The sequence below is a fragment of the Eptesicus fuscus genome, chromosome 9 (assembly GCF_027574615.1).
Source record: "Eptesicus fuscus isolate TK198812 chromosome 9, DD_ASM_mEF_20220401, whole genome shotgun sequence".
Taxonomy (NCBI): domain Eukaryota; kingdom Metazoa; phylum Chordata; class Mammalia; order Chiroptera; family Vespertilionidae; genus Eptesicus; species Eptesicus fuscus.
The window spans coordinates 78070467-78094245 of NC_072481.1; the positions used below are offsets into that span (position 1 = coordinate 78070467).

General features: G+C 41.7%; 1 protein-coding gene and 1 pseudogene across 2 annotated transcripts in view; both read left to right on the forward strand.

The window, feature by feature from the left end:
• TPMT (thiopurine S-methyltransferase) overlaps positions 1 to 8999 on the forward strand; it is a 23902-nt gene extending 14903 nt beyond the window's left edge. For both annotated transcript variants that reach the window (XM_054720766.1, XM_054720767.1), the window contains exons 5-9: positions 114 to 166; positions 602 to 676; positions 5468 to 5553; positions 7096 to 7140; positions 8222 to 8999. In XM_054720766.1, the coding sequence (XP_054576741.1) occupies positions 114 to 166; positions 602 to 676; positions 5468 to 5553; positions 7096 to 7140; positions 8222 to 8334 (372 nt within the window). In that variant the 3' untranslated portion in view covers positions 8335 to 8999. The remainder of the gene's footprint in view (positions 1 to 113; positions 167 to 601; positions 677 to 5467; positions 5554 to 7095; positions 7141 to 8221) is intronic.
• Positions 9000 to 22903: 13904 nt separating this feature from the next.
• Positions 22904 to 23370, forward strand: LOC114233182 (40S ribosomal protein S24-like; annotated as a pseudogene).
• The last annotated feature ends 409 nt before the right edge of the window (positions 23371 to 23779 follow it).

Below are 23779 nucleotides of genomic sequence, written 5' to 3' on the forward strand. Positions count from 1 at the left end.
ATTTAATTATGCATTCTCTCTCCACCACCTTTGTTTTTCCCCTCTTTTCTTTCCTTGACTACTCAGATATCTCCTAATAAGTAGAATTTTTTTTCTTGACTTTTTCATTACAGAGTTCTTCGGGGAACATCTCACTGTACTGTTGCAACCTTTTTGATCTTCCCAGGTAGGACTGAATACTACCTCTGCACTTTCAAAAATCTCAGTACTTGCCGGCAGTGCTGGAGATGGGGGCAGGTCCTTCCTCTCCCCCATCCACTTGTAGTAGCACTCACGAAGCATTGATTTGAGTCTGTTCTGCAGTTATTTTTATCGTAAGCTACATGTCTGACAGAAAATCAGTGAGGCCAGCAGTCATTGAACATGTCCTGCCTCCCCGCTATTTTTGTCCTTGGAGAGCTTCCAAACTATGGAAAACATGATCATGAACCTAGATAAGTAAGGAAAAGGACGGGAAGGCAAGACAGGTGTCACCTTCCCACCCAGGTCTGTAACACCTGGTGAAGTACCAGCATGCACCATGGGAAACACTGTTCAATGTGTTAAAGATTTGATGTTTCTTATATAAAATGTTGTAATTTTTTTCTCTTTTTTCTGATAGAGTAAATATTGGCAAATTTGACAGGATTTGGGATAGAGGAGCATTCGTTGCTATTAACCCAGGTGATCGTAAACGGTTAGTAATTCGGTTTCTTTAATTATGTTGGCTTTTCATTTCTTTCTTCCTTTCTTTACTTTATTTATTTATTCTTTGCCTTCTTAATTTAGTATGCTGTGCTTTTCTGGAATCTAGATAATTAGCTAGACTTTTACTGGTTTAAAGTAGCATTTTGTATTTGGAATTAGAGGACCTAAATCCCACACCATATTTGTCTAAAAAGTATAAGATTTGGCCATAGGGACCTGGGTACAAGGCTTGTGACTCTGTCATTTCCAAGCTGTGTTGCCTTGATCCAAGTACTCACCTTCCTTTCTCTCTATCTTCTTCCCCCTTCCTCCCTCCCTTCCACACACTCTAAAAATTAATGGAAAAAATATCCTCAGATGAGGATTGGGTATGAACATATATATTTTTTTCCAACTCAAATATCATTCACATATTTACTTGGATTTGGCACACAAATATTGAATAATTTAATTGTATGGAGGAGGACTTAACACATGGCAAAAAAAAAAAAAAGGGTTAGAATTCACATCAGAGAAATTAAATTTAAAAAAAAAAAAAACCCGAATAGCTGCAGCAATCTTGAGAAAGAAGAGGGAGTGATCACAATACTAGATATCAAGCTATATTACAAAGCCACTGTCCTCAAAACTGCCTGGTACTGGCACAAGAACAGACATATAGACCAATGGAACAGAACAGAGAACCCAAAAATCGACCCAAGCTATTATGCTCAATTAATATTTGACAAAAGAGGCAAGAGCATACAATGGAGTCAAGACAGACTCTTCAATAAATGGTGTTGGGAAAATTGGACAGATACATGCAAAAAAGTAAACCTAGACCACCAACTTACACCCTACACAAAAATAAACTCAAAATGGATAAAGGATAAACATAAGACAGGAAACCAGAAAAATCTTAGAAGAATCAATGGGCAGCAAAATAGCAGATATATGTTGTAGCAATGTCTTTACCAATACAGCTCCTAGGACAATGGAAACTAAGGAGAAAATAAAGAAATGGGACTACATCACAATCAAAAGCTTCTCACAGCAAAAGAAACCATCAACAAAACAAAAAGAAAGCCCACTGCATGGGAGAACATATTTGCCAATGTTATCTCCGATAAGAGTTTAATCTCCAAAATTTATAGGGAACTCATACAACTTAACAAAAGGAAGATAAACAATCCAATTAAAAAATAGGCAAAGGATCTAAATAGACACTTTTCGAAAGAGTACATACAGAAGGCCAAGAGACGTATGAAAACATGCTCAAAGTCACGAATCATCCAAGAGATGCAAATCAAAACGACAATGAGGTACCATCTCACACCTGAAAGAATGGCTGTCAACAAACGACAAGTGCTGGCGAGGATGAGTGAAAAAGGAACCCTCGTGCACTGCTGGTGCAAATGCAGATTGATGCAGTCACGTGGAAAACAGTATGGAGTTTCCTCAAAAAATTAAAAATGGAACTCCCATTTGACCCAGTAATCCCACTTCTAGGAATATATCCCAAGAAACGAGAAACACCAATCAGAAAGAATATATGCACCCCTATGTTCATAGCAGCACAATTTACAATAGCTAAGATTTGGAAACAGCCTAAGTGCCCATCAGCAGATGAGTGGATTAGAAAACTGGTACATCTACACCAAGCATGTCAAACTCAAAGACTAACACGGGCCAAATAAACCAGATTTAAGTTTATGTAGGCCACACACACAAAAAAAAGCTTCAATTTTCATAGAAATGTAGGTTTATATTGAAAAGTATAGTATAAAAAAAAAGAACAAGAACAATGATAAATTTAATGTTTTCTTCCTGACACTTGGCATCTCTTCTCTGCTACTATCTTTCCTACTTCGGAGGAAATCTTGTTCACAGTGATTACTTTTAAAACTGACCCAAGGTGAATGTCAGTAATTCTGGATCTGACAGGAGATTTATTTCCTTTCATAATCTATATTAATAAAAGGTTAATATGCTAATTAGACCAGACGTCTTCCGGACAAAGCCACAGTGGTGGGGCCAAGGCAGAGGGGGCTGGGGTGATCAGGAAGGCAGACAGAGGCGGTTAGGGGTGATCAGACAGGCAGGCAGATGAGTGGTTAGGAGCCAGTGGTCCCAGATTAGAGAGGGTACAGGCCAGGCTGAGGAACCCCCTCCCGTGCACGAATTTCGTGCACCGGGCCTCCAGTTGTAAATAACTGCTCACACTGTTATATTGGCTGGGCCGCAAAAATATTCGTTGTGGGCTGTGAGTTTGACAAGCTTGATCTACACAATGGAATACTATGCTGCTGTAAAAAAAAAAAAAAAAAGGAATTCTTACCATTTGCAACAGCATGGATGGACCTGGAGAGCATTATGCTAAGCGAAATAAGCCAGTCAGAGAAAGATAAATATCACATGATCCCGCTCATTTGTGGAATATAATGAACAACATAAACTGGTGAACAAAAATAGAGCCAGAGACATAGAAGCATCAAACAGACTGTCCAACCTATGAGGGAAGGTGAGGGGTGAGGGGGTAAGCGATCAACCAAAGGACTTGTATGCATGCATATGAGCATAACCAATGGACACATACAGTAGCGGGGTGAGGGCATGTGCTGGGGGGTGGGAGCAGCCGGGGAGAGGTCAATGGGGGAAAAAGGAGACTCATGTAATATTTTAAACAATAAAGAATTTAAATTTTAAAAAATTGTTTCATAAGTAAGGTTTTTGCCACATCTAATCGTTTTAAATTAGGCCATGCCACATCCTCTTAATATATATTTTTCTTCAGTGATCATTCATGCTCCTGTTTTCCTTCCTCTTTCTGTCATCACTCCTCCTTTATTTCTTTTCTGAAATCCTCACCTTCCTCACGTGCTTCAATTGTCATTCCCAAAGGAACTATCGTAGCCTTTTGCTGCATTTCTCTTTAAAAAAAAAAAAAATGTTTTTATTGATTTCAGAGAGGAAGGGAGAGAGAGAGAGAGAGAAACATCAATGATGAGAATCATTGATAGGCTGCCTCTTGCATGCCCCCCACTGGGGATCAAGCCCGCAACCTTGACTGGAATCGAACCTGGGACCCTTCAGTCTGTAAACTGACACTCAATCCACTGAGCCAAACCGGCTAGGGCTGATTTTCTCTCTTATACTTGCTCCTTTAACGACACTGCAGTTCTTCAGTTACTTTCATTCAGTTATTCAACAAATACATATTCAGTTCCTACTATGCTCTAAATATATCCTACGCCAGATATTGGGGAAATAATTGGACAAATTGGACATGGCATTTGCCATTACCATTTTTATATTTCCAGCTCTGTTCTCTCTCCCAAACATGCACATCACATTTCCAGGGTCTGCTTGGCATTTTCCATGTGACATCTATGTCCTTTATCCACTCAAAAATTCACCTGAAACCTCTCTGTACCCATAAAACACCATGTTTGCGAACTAAACTCAGTTCTGCTAAATGTCTAACTTTGTAGGTGTTTCCACTCCCTACAGATGTTCATCTGTTGTAAGGTCAGTCCCTGCGGGGGCTTTGGTTTGCATGGGCAAACTCCACCAAGCAGGGGGAGCAAACTGAAGTCACAAAGCTCACTGTAAGGGCGGCCCATGCCCTGGTGTGCCAAGAGACAAAGCTCCTTCTCGGAGCTGGATAGTCTGTCCATCTCTGTCTGTCTATCTCTCCTGGCCTCTCTACCTCCCTGTGTGGATGTCGTCTGTCCTCCCACCCTGACCACCCAGCTTTCTCTGCTTGCTCCATTTCTGCTCCCACCCGTCAGATTTGCTCACCACCCTCAACCTCTTCACCACACAGCACAGCAGCTCCAGCTTTCAGTGCAGTGACCACAGCTAGCCAGCGACTCCTTGTTGGGTCTCTTAATTTCCTTTCCTGGTGGAACAATTTGACTGGTCCCACTCATCGTTCCGTCCTGGGCCCCATCCTGGCTCCTGGTCAGGGCTCCTGATGGGCCCTATCAAGGTGAGGTTCTCACTCTGAACCAAACAGACATGGCTGGGAAGTGGTGTAACATGCTCCCCTAGCCACCTACCACAAAGGAACTGTTCCAAAAACTCATGGTTTATACCATACTTGCAGAACTTAAATTTCATACTACCTTGAATCTTTGCCTGTTAGTTTTGTCTCTCCCCAGATAAACAGAGGGAAGAGGTTGTGTTATGTACCTCTTACATGTGCCCTTGGAGTGCTATCCCAGTCATCCAGGATACTTGTTACCCTACAGCAAGCATGTCAAACTCAAAGGCTTAAACTGGCCAAATAAACGAGGCACGCGCCCTGCGGGCCGCGAGTTTGACATGCTTGCCCTACAGCAAACCATGTCCCACGGTAAACCTTCAGAATCAGTCTGTGGGGATGGAGCTCAAGCATGTTTCCTTTGAGCAAGCGCCCAGGTGATTTTGGGACCAGCCTGGGAAGAGGTGTCACTGCCCCAGAGCACCCGCTGGCCCTTTGGGAAGAATGTGTCCAAAGTGGCCAGGCCTCTGGGTACATCGGGGTGGAAGTGGTCTCTGCTCATCTCGTTGTGAAGTCTTCTGGTCTGAGGGGCTCTGGAAGCAGCCTCATTTTCACTCCCATCTTTATTATTTCCCAGTGTAGGCAGATGACGTAATTTGTGTAACCCATTTCTGACTTTTAGAATGAGAATCGGCTTCACAGGGTTGTTAGGAGAAATAAGCTCAGCGATGTAGAGGAAAGTAGAGGCTGCCTTCCCTCCCTGCCAGGCTTTGCCTTCGTAGAGAATTCTAACGTGTACTTTGTTGTTTGTTTCAGCTATGCAGATATAATGCTGTCCCTAATGAGAAGAGGGTTTCACTACCTCTTGAGTGTTTTTTCTTATGACCCAACTAAATATGGAGGTAAAGTCTTTTTATTTTCCTAATTGCCTCATTTCCTGATTTAATTCTATGACATGAATAGCATTCATTTTCTCCTAATTTATCCCAGAGGAAGTATAGTGCTTATACACATACATGAAGATATGTCTAGTTTTGGCTAGTGGAAACTATAAACTTTTTCTATCTTCCCACTGGGTACATATTTTTCTCATATTCCATTCCCATTTTGTTCATTCACTGCTCAAACCATGAACGAGAGGGAGAAGTGGATGGCCCTAATGTAAAAAAGAAATCTCATGGTTAGGAGGAAGAGAGATTTGCTATAGATAGAGCATATCTGTGCCATCCGTGGTGGTGGGGATGATCTGGGCAGATGCCTATGGGTGCACACACAAGCACCCTCATAGGAGGACGGTGTCAAAAATGAACATGGGGAGGTAGGAGATGTGCAAGAAAAGCTCTAACCCATTGGTCGGCAAACTCAGAGCCAAATATCAACAGTACAACGATTGAAATTTCTTTTGAGAGCCAAATTTTTTAAACTTAAACTTCTTTTAACGCCACTTCTTCAAAATAGACTCGCCCAGGCCAGGGTATTTTGTGGAAGAGCCACACTCAAGGGGCCAAAGAGCCGCATGTGGCTCGCGAGCCGCAGTTTGCCGACCACAACTCTAAACTATTGCTATTTAACTTATGAAATTTTATAATTTATTGAATTTTTTATAACTATCTTTATTTTGAATTTGTAAAAGTGCTATTTTTTCTGGACCCATTTTGATGTGTTTGAACATTAAAGCTTAACTTTTGTCATCACTGAACTTCATCTTCAGGAAGATTTGAAAACCAACTATGTAGACTTTCCATTTCTAAAAATTCTCTTTTTAATGTTTAATTGTGCTTTTTAAAAAGTACTGTGTTTTAGAAACATTTATATTATGTTAGTGTTTTTTTCTCTTTGAATCATCTTTAAAAACTCATTAAAAGATGAGACCTGTTGTTCTTAATTAAATCTGGGACAATTGGATGGAAATAGAAATTAATATATCAGCTCTGCTAACCTGATTTCAGTTTCATTCCTGAACAGCAGACTTAGGGAGGGGTCTATGGGAAGAAAACACAGCAAGCAATGCCTGGGGGTGGAGCTCAGAAGAGAGCTCTAGAGAGGGGCAGAAGCTAAGTTGCCTTTAAAGTTAATGGCCCTCAGCAATTTGGAGGGTGTATAGAATGTAGGGAGTGCAGGAGCAGTAGACAATCAATATCCCAGACGATGAAGGAAACCCCAGGGAATTGTTAATGAACTCCCGTATGATTTCAGTGTTCCCAAGTCCCATGGCTGGCTCAGCCACCTCATCTCTGCTGGAGATGGGCACCCACCTCAGTAAGCCAGGCTTTGGTATGAGATGGTAGAAAAGAAGCAGCAGAACCTGTCACATGCTCACCTATTTGGCTAATCAAGTTGTATGTAGAATAAGTGTACCTAGGTCATTGGAAATAAGCTGAGGAGTGGGTCCTGAGAATTTATTGCTTTAGAATGAGATCTAACCATGTTTTTCTTTTACCTAGGCCCGCCATTTTATGTATCAGATGATGAAATTAAAAGACTGTTTGGTAAGTTATGAATGTATGCTGTAACTTTTTAAATAAAGTCAACAGTTAGCTGTTCTGAGCTATTATCAAACTATTATTATCTAGTGTGCCGGGCCAACTCAGCCAAGGGTTCGGCGAGCCTGAGGGATGGGGTGAAGGATGTAGAAAAGACAGACAAAGAGAATAAGCTGGGTCTAGGTGGATCTCCTGTGCCTGGCTAAGGCCACAGAGAAAAAGATCCAGACTGCAAGCTGATGCTTTATTTTATAGTCAGAGGTAAACAAGGTAGTGGTCACCATAGTTACAATGTTCTTGTGAGTTTCACTTGTTTTGGCAGCACTTGCTGCACCTCCCACAGCCCATTAGCTACCCAGGTAAGATCTAGGGAGCATCATAAGGTCAAGCTTAACCCTACCAGGCCGCTGTACCGATTTTTCGGTAATTTCCGAATCTCTGGTGACTCCTAATTTTCGGTACTTGGCCTAGACCTATTTTCTACCATGTCTCAAAGTTCCATCTTATTCTAACCACTTGTTTGCATGTAACTAACATTTTTCTCTATCATGTTGATTTTTTCTCTTGAATGCTCACGAGCCCAGGTATAGGGGACGGTTAGGTTCAGGGCCTCAGGTCTGGTAGGGTTAATTATGCTAAGAGGGCTGTGCCCTCTAAGCTGGGACTTGTTTGTGGCTTTGCCAACAGATCAGTCGGAGGCTTAACCCTATAGCCGCTCCCTACAATCTAGAAGTATAAAATTTAAAGGTCAGAAACCATTTTATTGAAGACTATTTTGTCCTAGAAAAGGAGAGATCTCTGTAATATGCCTTTTATTTTTATAATATGCGTTTTTAGCTAAGTGGTATGCTTATGTTGAAGACATTTGAATTCTTCCAGAGAGATGGTATGTTTAGTTTGGCTCTTAGGCATTGTAAGTGATCATTCAAAGTTCAGAATTTTCCTCAGTAATTCCCCCACTTTCATTAGAAAAAAAGAGAAAAATCTTCAGTACACAGTTTTTAAAATCCTTCGATGTGTTTTCAGAAGAACCCCTGATTGCATTCTTCATAAAGTTTTAACTTGTTACCCTTTCTTCTTGTTTCAGGTTCAGTATGCACTTGTCAGTGTCTCGAGAAAGTAGATGCATTTGAAGAACGACATAAAAGTTGGGGAGTTGACTACCTTGTTGAAAAGTTATATCTTCTTACAGAAAAGTAATTGAGACATAAATAAATAAAAGCAAGTAACATCAAGTATTAGAGAAATTGAAAATCATGCTAAGGCATGAAAATACAATGGATGGCCTTTGAAAAAATTGTTCGCAAATTACATCATAGTAATGTGTGTAACTTTTTAGAAAAAAACACTAATCACAACAACAATCACATACTAAAATGTTAAAGTAGCTACCTTTGGAAAGGGGAATATGATTGGTGGGGTTGTGTGGGTGAAAGATTATACCTATGTGTTTTACTTACAAATTGATTTTTTACAATCACCATGTATTACCTCTATAATTAAAAAATAAAAGAGAATGCAATGCATATAACTTAAATATAATAGACATAGAAAAATTGTTATTCTTTATGAAACTTAGAACCATTGGGGAAATGTAACACTTTAAGAGGGTTTAAGGTAAAAGAAAGTGGTCTCAGAAATTATATAAAATATTAGCTTTTCCTATATACCTTCATATTATTCTCATCCTAGCATTGCTTTTCACATTTTTCTCTTTATATAATTTTATATGTAACAGAATCAAGAAAATGTTTTAAATTAATTAAATAAACCAATCTATATGCAACAAAATATTGTTCCTCTGTTCTCTTTGCTGGCTAGAGTTAGTGTCTATAATTTGCACCCACATTTATTTTAAAAATAAACTTTTTAAAAAGTTTTTTTCTGAGTTTGGCAGTTTTTTTGTTTCTTTTAATTTAATCTTTTTAAAATTACAGTCTTAATGAAGTGCAATGTACTTAGGGCTGGATTCAGAACTACTCATTATAAATGTTTAGATTCAGTATTTCTCAGTGTTTCATTAGCAATCATATTTTGTTAAATCAGACATCCCTCTCAAACTGCACTACCTATACCTAATTGATTTAGATTGTTTGGTTCATCTTAATAGGATGGCTTATTAAGAAACTAGTAGCCGATCACGCGATATCATGCGCAGTAGGCCGCCCGCCGCTTCTGCGGGAGCCGGTGGGAACCGCAACCGGGAGCCAAGCCGCTTCCACGGGAGGCGGGCCGCCGTCTCCGCTCCAGGCCTGCGCTCAGCCGTGGAGGCTGCAGGCCAACCCCCTGTCCCTGTCCATGTCTGCTCTGGTTCCAGGGGGCCAGCCTGAGCCAGGCGCGGCAACGAAGCAAGCGTTCTGCTAGGCCAGGCTGCTTACACTGCCCACTCTCAGCGGCCGCCCCCCTGGGACTGGGGGATTCCGGCAAGGCTGAGAGGACTGGGTGCCGCCATCTTGTGGCTATGGGTGCTGCCATCTTTGTGACAGAGAGATGGTATATTACCCTTTTATTAGATAGGACTAGAGGCCCGATGCATGAAATTCGTGCAAAAATAGGCCTTCACAGCCCAGGCTGCCTCGGCCCCGGGCTGCCTCGGCCCTCGCAGCCCCAGCTTCATCTGGAAGGTCATCTGGATGGTCGTTCTGCTGTTCGGCTATTTGGTCAATTTGCATATCACCCTTTTATTATTATAGATGAGAGGCCCGGTGCACGTGATTCGTGCACTAGCAGGGGGCGTGACCTGTGGGGATCCGCCCGCTGTGAGAGCACTGCCGGCCAGCCGAGCAGCTGTGGACCTGCCCTCTGAGTGGCTGCTCCCTGGTCCAGCATCTTCTGTGGAGCCAGAGCACTTGCCTCTCCAGGGAACCAGGTTGGGGCCGGGCCCAGGGACAATAGCACTGAGAGGCAGCGGAGTAGGCCTCAGTCCCACAACGGCCATGAACCAGCCTCCGAGGTCAGCTTTGTGAGCCCAGCAGTGGCAGCACTGCATGGCCTGCGGGCATCCAGAGGAGGTGGCAGGGAGTGAGTAGGAGACGATCGCAGCCTGGGTTCCTGCCCATCGGCCTGGAGTTCACAGCAGGAGCAGCCACTCATCCCGGTCAGCCATGCGGCGCTCCCACTTGGTAGCACACTGACCACCAGGGGGGCAGCTCCTGTGTTGAGCGTCTTCCCCCTGGTGGTCAGTACACGTCACAGTGACTGGCCGACTGGTAGTTCTGGTTGTTCTACCATTCAGTCACTGGGCTTTTATTATATAGGACTAGTTAACTGTGTATGTGTGTGTTGGCTGGGTTAAAGGGGGAAGTTTATAGACCCCTTGAATACTGATGAAAGTTATAGGTACTTTCCTTAGAAATATGTCATAAGGAGGATACTGTGAAAACTTTCTTAGGGTTCGGAGTTGTTGACTTCCCGGCCTCTTCTGCCCCCATTTAGGAACTGCTGCCCTAGATGCTCTCTGGCGCTGGTCTTATTCTAATACACTTATAAGTCTATTAATTTGGAGTGTCTTCTAGCTCATATGGTTCTTGCTTCTCTGAAACCTGTCCCCAGTTCATAATGTGGGCTTCCAGAAGCCATGACTACCTGACTCTGCCTTTGTCACCATTTGAATGGACTGAGAAGGGACTGCAGACCTGAGTTGGGCCAATCAGATTCTCTTCAGAGTTTTTTAGAATTGGGTTGAGAAAATCAAGTTAACCACTTAGAGGGGGTGAAACTAGCAGGTGACCCCAGCAGCAGTGAGGTAGCCACTTTGTCCTCCAAGATAGGAGAGAAAGAGAATGCTGTCTGCAGAAAGCAGCAGAGATGAGAACTGGAGAGAGTCCTGGGTATTTTCAGTTTCCATTTTCATTCTTCCTGAAGCCCAGCAGCTCTGTGGGAGAGAACAGTGATGTCCCTGTGATAGAGACCTATTCTCTTTGCTGGCTACAGTTAGTGTCTGTAACTTGCACCCAAAGATCCTTAAAAAATACAAAAGATATGTTCTTATGTAGTTGATCTTTTACATATTATGTGTCCTCAGTGGGGGAATACTGACCTTTTTAAAGTCTCAAAATGGATAATATACTACATATAAATTATTTTAGAGCTATTGTATTATGTTCAGAATTTTCTAGAAATGACTTTGTAATTTAAATAGCAGATTCCCTGAGCCTGTGGGCCCTGACACAGTGATTTATGAAAGACCTTGCCCTGCCTAAACACCAGGTATGAAGGCACTAGCATATGTACACTCTTAATGCTGTCAATGGCGTACAGAATGAAACAAGAAAAGTGTGCAGAAGTCCATGTGGGTGAATGGGGAAAGAAAACTACAAGGGATACGACCAAAGCTTTAACACTTACCTCTGAGGAGGTGGAGATTTGGTTCTCTAAAAAGTTAATGGCATGGAGACCACAGAAGGTAGCCTGAAAGGTGTACTTTGTGAGAGATACTATCAGATGAAAGGGGATCCCTGGGCAGAATGAAGTGACAAATATAAACCTCACCCATAGAGAAATTAGTCAAAATAATTTTTCCCATTCTCACTGTAGCACATACCTGTCATTGTTTTATTTTAATAACAGGGTGTGACATAGATGTGTTTTTATGAATATATATATATATCTATATATATATATATATATATATGTTTTTATAAATATATATATATGAATATATATATATATGAATATATATGATATATCTTTATATAGTTGATCTTTTACATATTATGTGTCCTCATTGGGGTAATATATATATGGCACACACTCTTACACTCTTTAAAGATCTTTTTATTTTTTTGCTGTTAATCCTCACCTGAGGATATTTTTCCATTGATTTTTAGATAGTGGAAGGAAGGAAGGGGAGAGAGGGAGAATCATTGATGTGCAAGAGACATATTGATTGGTTGCCTCCCACACACACTACCCTGAGCAGGGCTGAGGATGGAACCTGCAACCCTTCAGGGGGTAGGCCAGCACTCTAACCACTGAGTATCACTGGCTGGGGAATGTTTATATTTAAATAATAATAAATTAATACGTTCTTACTGAAATTTTGGGAAGTATAGGGAAGTCTTTAAAAAACACACAAAAGGAGATTAAAAATGGTGGTGGATGGACAAATCCTCTAAACAAAAAATCAGCAAAGAAACAGCAATCCTAAATGAATCACTAGACCAGATGGAATTAATTGACATCTTTAGAACATTTCACCCCAAAGCCACAGAATATACTTTCTTCTCAAGTGCACATGGGTCATTTTCAAAGATAGACCATATGCTGGGTCACAGGAAAAGTCTCTTCAAATTCAAGAAGATAGAAATTATATCAAGCATCTTCTCAGATCACAGTGGCATAAAACTGGAAATCAACTACAATAAATACAATCCAAAGAAATCAAACACATGGAGACTAAACAGCATGCTTTTAAACCATGACTGGGTCACCAGAGAGATCAAGGAAGAAATAAAAAACATCATGGCAACAAATGACAATGAAAACACAACAATCCAAAATCTATGGGACACAGCGAAAGCAGTCTTGAGAGGGAAGTTCATAGCTCTACAAGCCTATTGCAAAAAACAAGAAGCAATGGTAATAAATTACTTAACCCTACAACTCAAAGAGCTAGAAAAAGAGCAGCAAGAAAAGCCCAGTGTAACCAGAAGGAAGGAAATAACAAAGATCAGAGCGGAGATAAATGACATAGAGACCAAAGAAACAATACAAAAGATCAACAAAACCAAGAGCTGGTTCTTTGAAAGGATAAACAAGATTGATGGACCTCTAGCCAGGCTCACCAAGAAGCAAAGAGAGAGGACCCAAATAAACAAAATCAGAAATGAAAGAGGTGAAATAACAACAGACCCCGCTGAGATACAAAGGATTGTTACAAAATACTACGAACAACTCTATTCCAACAAACTGGACAACCTGGAGGAAATGGACATATTCCTAGAAAAATATAACCTTCCAAAAATCAATCAAGAAGAATCTAAAGAGCTCAATAGGCCAATAACTATGGACGAAATTGAAGCAGTCATCAAAAAGCTTCCGGCAAACAAAAGCCCGGGGCCTGATGGCTTCACAGGAGAGTTTTACCAAACATTCAAGGAAGAACTAAAACCTATCCTCCTCAGACTATTCCAAAAAATTCAAGAAGAAGGAACACTTCCAAGCTCCTTCTATGAAGCCAGCATCACCCTAATACCAAAACCAGATAAAGACAACACAATGAAAGAGAATTACAGACCAATATCCATCATGAACATAGATGCCAAAATCCTCAACAAAATTCTAGCAAATCGGCTCCAGCAGTACATCAGAAAGATCATACACCATGACCAAGTAGGATTTATTCCAGGAATGCAAGGATGGTACAATATCCGCAAATCAATAAATGTGATACATCACATAAACAAATTGCGAGATAAAAATCACATAGTCATATCAATTGATGCAGAAAAAGCATTTGACAAAATCCAACACCCTTTCTTGATAAAAACTCTCAACAAGGTGGGAATAGAAGGCTCATACCTCAACATAATAAAAGCTATATATGATAAACCCACAGCAAACATCATACTCAATGGACAAAAACTAAAAACATTTCCCCTAAGAACAGGAACAAGACAGGGATGCCCACTCTCACCACTCTTGTTTGACATAGTATTGGAAGTATTAGCCATTGCAATTAGACAAGAAGAAGAAATAAAAGGCATCCAAATTGGAAAAGAACAAGTAAAGCTGTCTTTATTTGCAGACGACATGATATTGTACATAAAAAATCCGAAAGACTCCGTCAAAAAACTAATAGACTTAATAAATGAATTCGGCAATGTAGCAGGATACAAAATTAACGCCAAGAAATCTATGGCCTTTCTATACACCAATAGTGAACTTACAGACAGAGAGACTAAAAAGGCAATCCCATTTACCATTGCACCAAAAAAATTAAGATACCTAGGAATAAACTTAACTAAGGAGGTAAAAGACCTATACGCAGAAAACTACAAGACACTGAAAAAAGAGATAGAGGAAGACGTAAACAGATGGAAGAACATACCATGTTCATGGACTGGTAGAATCAACATCATTAAAATGTCCATACTACCCAAAGCAATCTATAGATTCAATGCACTCCCCATTAAAATACCAATGGCATATTTCACAGACCTTGAAAGAACTCTCCAAAAATTCATCTGGAATAAAAAAAGACCCCGAATAGCCACAGCAATCCTGAGAAAGAAGAATAAAGTAGGCGGGATCTCAATACCAGATTTCAAGCTGTATTACAAAGCCACTGTTCTCAAAACAGCCTGGTACTGGCACAAGAACAGAGATATAGATCAATGGAATAGAATAGAGAATCCAGATATCAACCCAAACCACTATGCTCAATTAATATTTGACAAAGGAGGCATGAACATACAATGGAGTCAAGACAGTCTCTTCAATAAATGGTGTTGGGAAAATTGGACAGATACATGCAAAAAAATGAAGCTTGATCACCAACTTACGCCATACACAAAAATAAACTCAAAATGGATACAGGACTTAAACATAAGACGGGAAACCATAAAAATACTAGAGCAATCCACAGGCAGCAAAATCTCAGACTTATGCCAAAAGAAATTCTTCACTGACACTGCCCCTAGGGCAATGGAAGCTAAAGAGAAAATTAACAAATGGGACTACATCAAAATAAAAAGCTTTTTCACAGCAAAAGAAACCATCAACAAAACAACAAGAAGGCCTACTGCATGGGAGAACATATTTGCAAATGGCATCACTGATAAAGGTTTAATCTCCAACATCTACAGGCAGCTTATACAACTTAATAAAAGGAAGATAAATGATCCAATAAAAAAATGGGCAACAGACCTAAATAGAATATTTTCAAAAGAAGACAGAAGGAAGGCCAAGAGACACATGAAAACATGCTCAACATCACTAATTATCCGAGAGATGCAAATCAAAACAACAATGCGGTATCATCTCACACCTGTCAGAATGGCTATCATCAACAAATCAACAAACGACAAGTGTTGGCGAGGATGCGGAGAAAAAGGAACCCTCGTGCACTGCTGGTGGGAATGCAGACTGGTGCAGCCACTGTGGAGAACAGTATGGAGTTTCCTTAAAAAACTGAAAATGGAACTCCCATTTGACCCAGTAATCCCACTCCTGGGAATTTATCCGAAGAAACTAGAAACACCAATCAGAAAGGATATATGCACCCCTATGTTCATAGCAGCACAATTCACCATAGCTAAGATTTGGAAACAGCCTAGGTGCCCGTCAGCAGATGACTGGATCAGAAAACTGTGGTACATCTACACAATGGAATACTATGCTGCCATGAAAAAGAAGGAATTCTCATCGTTTGCAGCAACATGGATGGAATTAAAGAACATTATGTTAAGTGAAATAAGCCAGTCAATGAAAGAAAAATACCACATGATCTCACTCATTTATGGATAATAAAGAACATTATAAACTTGAACAAAAAGACAGATACAGAGACAGTAAAGCATCAAACAGACTGTCAAATTACAGGGGGAAAGTTAGGGAGAGGTGGGGGAGATAAAAGATCAATCAAAGGACTTGTATGCATGCATATAAGCATAAACAATGGATGCAAAACTCTGGGGGGTGAGGGCATATATGGGAGTGGGGTGGGGGGTGGCAATGGAAAGATATGTACACGTATAATACCTTAATTAATAAAATTCCATTTATAAGAAGCAAAAAAAAAAAATGGTGGTGGAGTAAGTGGATGCTGCACGGACATGCTCCCAGGACCAAACTAGAATTAACAACTAAAAATACAGAAAAATTTCCTGAAAAATCAACTGAAGACTGACTGGAAAGAACCCTGATAATCGAGGACCAAAAGTGGAGACCGCATAGAGATGGGTAGGAGGGGGGAGGAGCAAAAAGGGCTGGCCGGGTTCCCACAGACAGCTACGGAAGTTCCAGAGAGATATCTCAGCTGCAGGGGTTGCCACTGAGAACTCTGGGGTATGATGCCCAAGCTGGGATCCCAGCAGAGAGCACCAGAACTGAAAAGAATACCTACATAACATCTGGCTATAAAAGCAGGCAACCTCTTAAAGGACCAATGCACAAAATTCCCTGTGCAGCCACTCACCTTGTGCTCTGGTAGAGGGAGGAAAGAATGGACAGGAGCTGTGTGAGCAGAAGCCATGGTGGGGAGCTCTGGGGTTAGAGCTCAGAAGGCATACACCCTGGTTTCCTGGTTCCCTCATGCTGCAGAGGTCATCTTTCTCACACAGACAATTGCTATCTAGGTGGTTTCGTCTCGGGGGAAGACAGGTGACCCACGCTATTTGGAAACACCTTCCCCCATGGTGTGGAGTTGCTAAGGCCCATTAAGAGACTGAGAATGACAATTAGCCTCCAGGCAGAAGCAATCACCCCACCCTGTTAGGGAAAACTCTTGCCACACCTGTGGATGATTGCCTGAGGGCAATTCAAGATCAAATCCAATCAGTCTGCAAGCAGAGGCAGTCTCTGGAGGCTTTGAGTCTTTGCCTGACCTAATTAGACAGAAACAGCATTTGACACTGTCCTGCACTAGAAATTGAGAGGTGTAGCAGATCTATCTAATACATACTCATAAACCCAAACAGGCACCCAAAATGAGGAGACAAAGAAACAACCCCCAAATGAAAGAACAAGAGGATTCTCCAGAAGAAGAGATAAATGAAATGGAGATAAGAAATTTATCTGATATAGAGTTCAGAATAATGATGGTAAAGATGCTCAACAGCATGAGAAAAGATATAGTAACTATGAAAACAGAAATAAAAAATGACATAGCACAAATAAAGAACACATTGGAAGGAATACACAGCAGATTAGGGGAAGCTGAGGATCGAATCAGTGAATTAGAGGACAGGGTTGGAAAAAAAATTACTCATTAGAGAACCAAAAGAAAAAAAACACACAATTAAAAAACAGGAGGACAGCTTAAGGGAGCTGTGGGACAATATGAAACATAGCAATATTAGAATAGTAGGTGTGCCAGAAGAGGCAGCAAGGGAGAAAGGGATATAGAATGTGTTTGAAGAAATAATGGCAGAAAAAAATATATATATTGGCAGAAAACTTCCCTAACCTGGTGAAGGAAAAAGTCACACAACTTCAGGAGGCACAGAGAACCCGAAGCAAGAAGAACCCAAACAGGCCCATGACCAGACACATCCTCATTACAATGCCAACAATTAAAAGACAAAGAGAGAATCTTAAAGGCAGCAAGAGAAAAGCAAACTGTCACTTATAAAGGAGCTCCCATAAGGCTGACATCTGATTTCTCACTAGAAACTCTACAGTCCAGAAGGGAATGACATGAAGTACTCAGGTAATAGAAAGCAAGGATCTGAAACCAATATTACTCTATCCAGCAAGGCTATCATTCAAAATAGATTGTGAAATAAACAACTTCCCAGACAAAAAAAAAAAAAGGCTAAAGGAGTTCATCACTACCAAGCCAGCATTACAAGAAATGCTAAAGGCACTGCTGTAATAAGAGGAAGAGAGAGAGAGAAATCTATGCATACAGAATTAAAATGGCAATAAAACACACACACACACACACACACACACACACACACACACACTCACACACACACACACAAACCAGCCAGTCCTGTCACCAGAGATGATTACTGCTAAACTGATGATGTGTTTTCTTATCTTTTTTTGTCTGCTCATATACGTGCATGTTTTTGCTGAGTTGACATCATATTATGGATACAGTATTGTCTCTCTACTATCTTCTCTAGTATTTCATCAGCCCTTACTCATGTCACTATTTTTTAGAAATTATATATATACACTGAGTGGCCAGATTATTATGACCACCCCATCAGTACTTCATTGGGCCACCTTTTGCCTTCAATTCTGCGGCGATTCTTCTTGGCATTGACTCCACATGATGTTGAAAGGTGATGCGAGGAATCTGACACCATGCCTGATGAATGGCACTGTCCAGTTCTGTGAGATTTGATGGTTGTGGAACCAGCTGCCTGATGGCTCTTTTAACTTCGTCCCACGAATGCTCAATTGGATTGAGATCTGGTGATTGTGGGGGCGACCTAAGCAAGGTAAAGTCTCCCTCATGTTCTTGAAACCACTCCTGCACAATACGAGCACCATGGCATGGTGCATTGTCTTGTTGGAAGGAGCCATCTCCATTGGGATACGCCATCAACATGATAGGATGAACTTGATCAGCAACGATACTTAGGTATGTTGTGCTATTCAGACGTTGTTCCACATGAATTAAAGGGCCCAAATCATGCCAGGAAAACATGCCCCAAACCATAACACTGCCCCCACCAGCTTGAAGGGTTGTACTCATGCACGTGGGGTGCATGCTTTCATGCTGTTTCCGCGAAATTCTCACTCTGCCATCTGCATGATGCAACTGGAAACATGATTCATCGGACCACATGACATTTTTCCAATGCTCGACTGTCCAATCCTGTGTTCCTGAGCGAATTGGAGATGTTTTATCTTGGTAACTGCAGACAGCAAAGGTGTTCGAACAGGCCTTCGGCTTCCATATCCCATATGATGCAGTGTACGGCTAATTTGCCTACAAACGTCAAGTGGTCATAATAATCTGGCCACTCAGTGTATATTGTTAATCTTTACACAAGGATATTTTTTTCAGTGATTTTTAGGGAGAATGGAAGGGAGAGAGGGAGAGGCAGAGAGAGAGAGAAATATCAATGTGACAGAGACACATTGATTGGATGCCTCCTACATGATTGACCAGGAGCTGGATTAGACCTGCAACCTGGTATGTTCCCTTGACTGGGAATTGAACCCGAGACCCTCTGGTGTGCAGGCTGATGCTCTAACCACTGAGCCCCGCAGGCCAGGACAGAAATAATATATTTTTAATGTGTTTTTATTGAATTTTAGACAGAGAGAAAGGGAGAGGAAGAGAGAGAGAGAGAAAGAGAGAAAAAAACATAAATGAGAAAGAAACATTGATTGGCTGCCTCCTGCATACCTCTTTACTGGGGATTGAGCCTGCAACCGGGGCATGTGCCCTGACCAGGAATCAAACTGGTGACCTCTCAGTGCATGGGTCAATGTTCAACCAGCTGAGCCACACAGGCCAAGGCAATAATATTTTTTTAATAGATGTACAATGTTCTGTCATATGGCAGTGCCACAATCATTTCATCTTTCTCCTGTTTAGAGTAATTCAGCAAAGGTAAGTAGTACTCATGAGAGTGCTGGATGAGGATTCACTGATGATTGAAGACTGTCCCATTCTGAGGAATCTAGGACTCTAGTGACAGAGACTGAACAGTCATCATTACTATATAGTGTGGTGAGGCTGCATGAGGAAGACACACAGGCAGCTGCAGCTTGTAAGTGGACACTTAAGCCATCAATAAGTGAGGACAGCCCTGGCCAGTGTGGGTAAGTGGTTAGAGTGTCGGCCCTAACACAAAAAGGTCACAGGTTTGATTCCTGGTCAAGGGCATATACCTAGGTTGCAGGTTCAATCCTGAGCCCCAGTTGGGAGGCAACCAATCTATGTGTCTGTCTCACATCAATGTTTCTCTCTCTCTCCCTCCCCACGCCCCATTCTTCCACTCTCTCTAAAAAAGCAATGGAAAAAATATCATCAGATGTGGATTAACAAAAAATAATAATAATAAAATGAGGACAACATTACTTAGAGCAGGTGGGAAGAGAAGAGAAAAAGACCAAGGATGGTGTCCTAAGCAACACTCACATTTTTCAAATTTGAGAAACATTAAAGTCTCTAGGTTCCCATTTTCAACTATCTACTCCAGCTCATTTTTCTGTGGGTGCTCAAAACATTCAGGCCTGAGCCACTAGTCCCCTCTCCATCAAACCCTCACCCCTGAGAAGCCAAGCACATGGATGTGAGTGACAAAATTAGGTGGTCAGAGGGGGCACTAGGAAGACAAGATGCCCCAGGGGAAGGGCAAAGCTAGGGATGTCATCAGAGCCCAGGTCAGAGTCCAAGGAACCACACAAGCTACAGGGACGCACCTATTGGGGAGGTGTCCTGAAGCTCAAAACTGAACAACCCAGGAAGGCTTCAGATTAACAAAGACAGCAGGGTTTTTGCTCTGTGGGCTCATAAGCTCATGCTGAAGTGCCTACTGTATTTGCTCCTTGTCTTTCAAGAAGTTGCACCTCTCTTCCCTGATTGAGATAATTCCATTCTATGTGTCTTGCACCTCATTTTTTTCTCCTGTCATTGTCAGGTGCAGTCTGAAAGGTCACTGTGTCATTGGACTTGTTTTAGAATGCCTTCTAAACTGCATGTATGTGGCATATTTTGCCACATTTGCGAAACCAGGAGCCCACCTGCCTAGGCACTAACTCCTTCCGCAGGTTCTTTAACCAGGCCCCGTGCTCCCTCTTCTCCGCTGTAACCACGTGAACGAGGCCTCCATTCTCCCTCCCCTGCGGGTGGTACTTTGCACATAGGTCCATCCACTGGCCACAGGTTCTATTCTTCAAGCCCTTTGTCCTCATAACCCTCAGGGCTCATTCTAGGTGGGAGCAGGAAGAGATGGGCAGGCTATTCCAGGACTCTCAAATGAAGTGTGTTGGAGGGAAATGGAAGAAATCCATGGAGACTCTGGCACAGAAAGATTCACCATCAAAAACTCAAAATGTTAGAGTTAGACTCAGCGCATTTATTTTATTAACCAGTGTGTGTATACAGGTGCTGCAGATGTTACAATATAAGGTATTTGAGAAAGCCATTAGCATTGACTCTAGAGATAAGCAAAAGGTTTAGCACTGTTCCTGGCTAAATACTACTTTCCTAACAGTACTTCTTATACATCCTAGAGAATCATTGAAGAAAAGATATAACATTTGGGTTTACTACCTATAAGTAGTATCCTTCTAAATATTCCTTCATTCATCCATTTAGTTGATGTTGTTGGCAACTACTTGTGTATCAGGCATGATATGATGTTGAGCAAAACCAGACCTGGTTCCTGATCTCCTAGAACTTAGTTGATCTCTCCAGAGACAGGAGCAGAAGAAAGAAGGGGTGAAGGTAAAGAGCAAATTTAAGACTGGATAAAAGGGAAATTGGACTCCATATACTGGGTAAAGTACAAAAAAGACAAAATGAGGCCCTGGCCGTTTTGGCTCAGTGCATAGAGCATCGGCCTGTGGACTGAAGGGTCCCGGGATCGATTCTGTCAATGGTACATGCCTTGGTTGCAGGTTCGATCCCTGGCCCTGGTTGAGATGCGTGCGGGAGGCAACCAATCGATGTTTCTCTCTCACATGGATGTTTCTCTCTGTGTGTCTCTCCTTCTCACTTCCACTCTCTCTAAAAATCAATGAAAAAATATTCTCAGGTGAGGATTAAAAAAACAGAAGACAAAATGAAAAGGGCAGGAGTGACTGGGTTGGATTGACAGGAATACTGGAATAGAATCTGTATGTAATTCTGTGAAGAGGCAGCAATCACTGAAGAAAATGGTTGGCAAGGATGCTGAGCGAGGATGTAGGGATCCTAAATATGAAAGACTTAAACCTACATGTTGTTAGTTCTGAAAGCTTTGTGTAATTGAGAAAACCTTAACTACCAATCAAATGACCCAAAATATTTCCATGCTTTAAAGTTACCATTTGAGTCTGGACCATAATTCATGAGGGTAGATTGTCTGTTTATGTGCCAAAATGCTTTCCAGAATTACTGTGCTGACTACCAAGCAGTAGAGGGATTACCATGATCATTCTTTAAAAAATTTTTTTTTAAATTTCTTTATTGATTAAGGTATCACATATTTGTCCTCATGCCCCCATTCCCATCCCACACCCCTCCCCACACATGCCCTCACCACCCTGTTGTCCCCAACCGCTGGTTAGGCGCATATGCTTGCACCCAAGTCCTTTGGTTGATCTTCCCCTTTTACCCCCACCCTCCCCTATCCTCCCTCTGAGGCCCGACAGTCTGATCCGTGCCTCCTTGTTTCTGGGTCTGTTCTTGTTCATCAGTCTATGTTGTTCATTATTTCCACTAGATGAGTGAGATCATGTGCTATTAGAAATACACTTATAAGAACTGAAAATAAGACAAGCAATAATGGTTATGGTGACAGGAAATGAATCAGTCTGTAGTGAGTTTCTTTCTGGGTTTATTGCAGCTTTTTCTGGTTTACCTTGCCTCTTGGTGCAGTACTACTGGTTGCCCCACAGGGGCAGCAAAGCATCAAAAAGAAGACCGTAGGATTATCCTGGAGTTGAGCAAGGGAGCTGAGCCCTCCAGCTCATCTCTTCTGTCAGGCTAGCCAAGGTCATTGAAGGGTCTAGGCTCAGCCACAGTCAGCAATGAGTTGTGGGTTTTTGGAGACATTTTATTTTATTTTTTCATATATTTTAATTGACTTCAGAGAGGAAGGGAGAGGTAGAGATAGAAACATCAACGATTGTGAGAGAATCATTGATCTGCTGCCTCCTGCACGTCCACAATTGGGGCTCAAGCCTGCAGCACCGGCATGAGCCCTGATCGGGAATTGAACCGTGACCTTCTGGTTTATAGGTCGACATTCAACCACCGAATCACACCAGGTGGGCTTTGGATACATTTTAAAACAATGGTGGAGCAGAGACAAGTTAGAAGCAAGTTGAGGATCAATGAAATCCATCCAGAAAGCATCTTGAGAAGGCAACATTTCATAGCACATTTCATAGCACAGGCCTGGTCTAGATTTGTGCTGTTTGTGCCATCATGAATGACATGGGAACCATCCAGACCAGGAAGTTCAGGACTAACAGACTACTTCAGCAGAAGCAAATGGTCATTGATGTCCTTCCCCCTGGGAAGGCAACAGTACCCGAGACAGAAATTTGGGAAAAACCAGCCAAAATGTACAAGACCACATCTGATGTCAACTTTGTGTTTGGATTCAGAACCCACTTTAGTGGTGGCAAGACACTGGCTTTGGCATGATTTATGATTCCTTGGATTACACAAAGAAAAAGGAACCCAAACACAGACTTGCAAGACTTGGCCTGTATGAGAAGAAGACCACTTCAAGAAAACAGGGAAAGGAATGCAGAACAGAACGAAGGCAGTCAGGGGGACTGCAAAGGCCAATGTTGGTGCTGGCAAAAAAGAAGGAGTAAAGATTCTTCGGTGACTTAATCTGTGATGGTTGTGCAGATTTTTCATGAGAGGATTAATAAACTATAAACTTAAAAAAAAAAAAAAAGAAACATCAATGATGAGAGAAAATCATTGATTGGCTGCACCCCACACTGGGGTGCAACCCAGGCATGTGCCCTGATGGGAATCGAACCATGACATCCTGGTTCATAAGTCAATCCTCAACCAATGAACCATGCCAGCTGTGCTCTTTTTATTTATTTATTATTTTATTTTTTTAATTATTTATTGTTGAAAGTATTACATGTCTCCTTTTCCCCCCATTGACCTCTCCCAGCCTGCTCTTTTTATTTTTTAAAACTAGAGGCCAGGTGCATGAATTTGTGCATGGGTGGGGTCCGGCTGGCCTGTCCAGGGGTTGGGCTGCTGCAGTATGCATCAAAGCCACCAGTTGTTCTGGTCATTCTGATTGTTCCGCCATTCTAGTCGCTGGGTTTT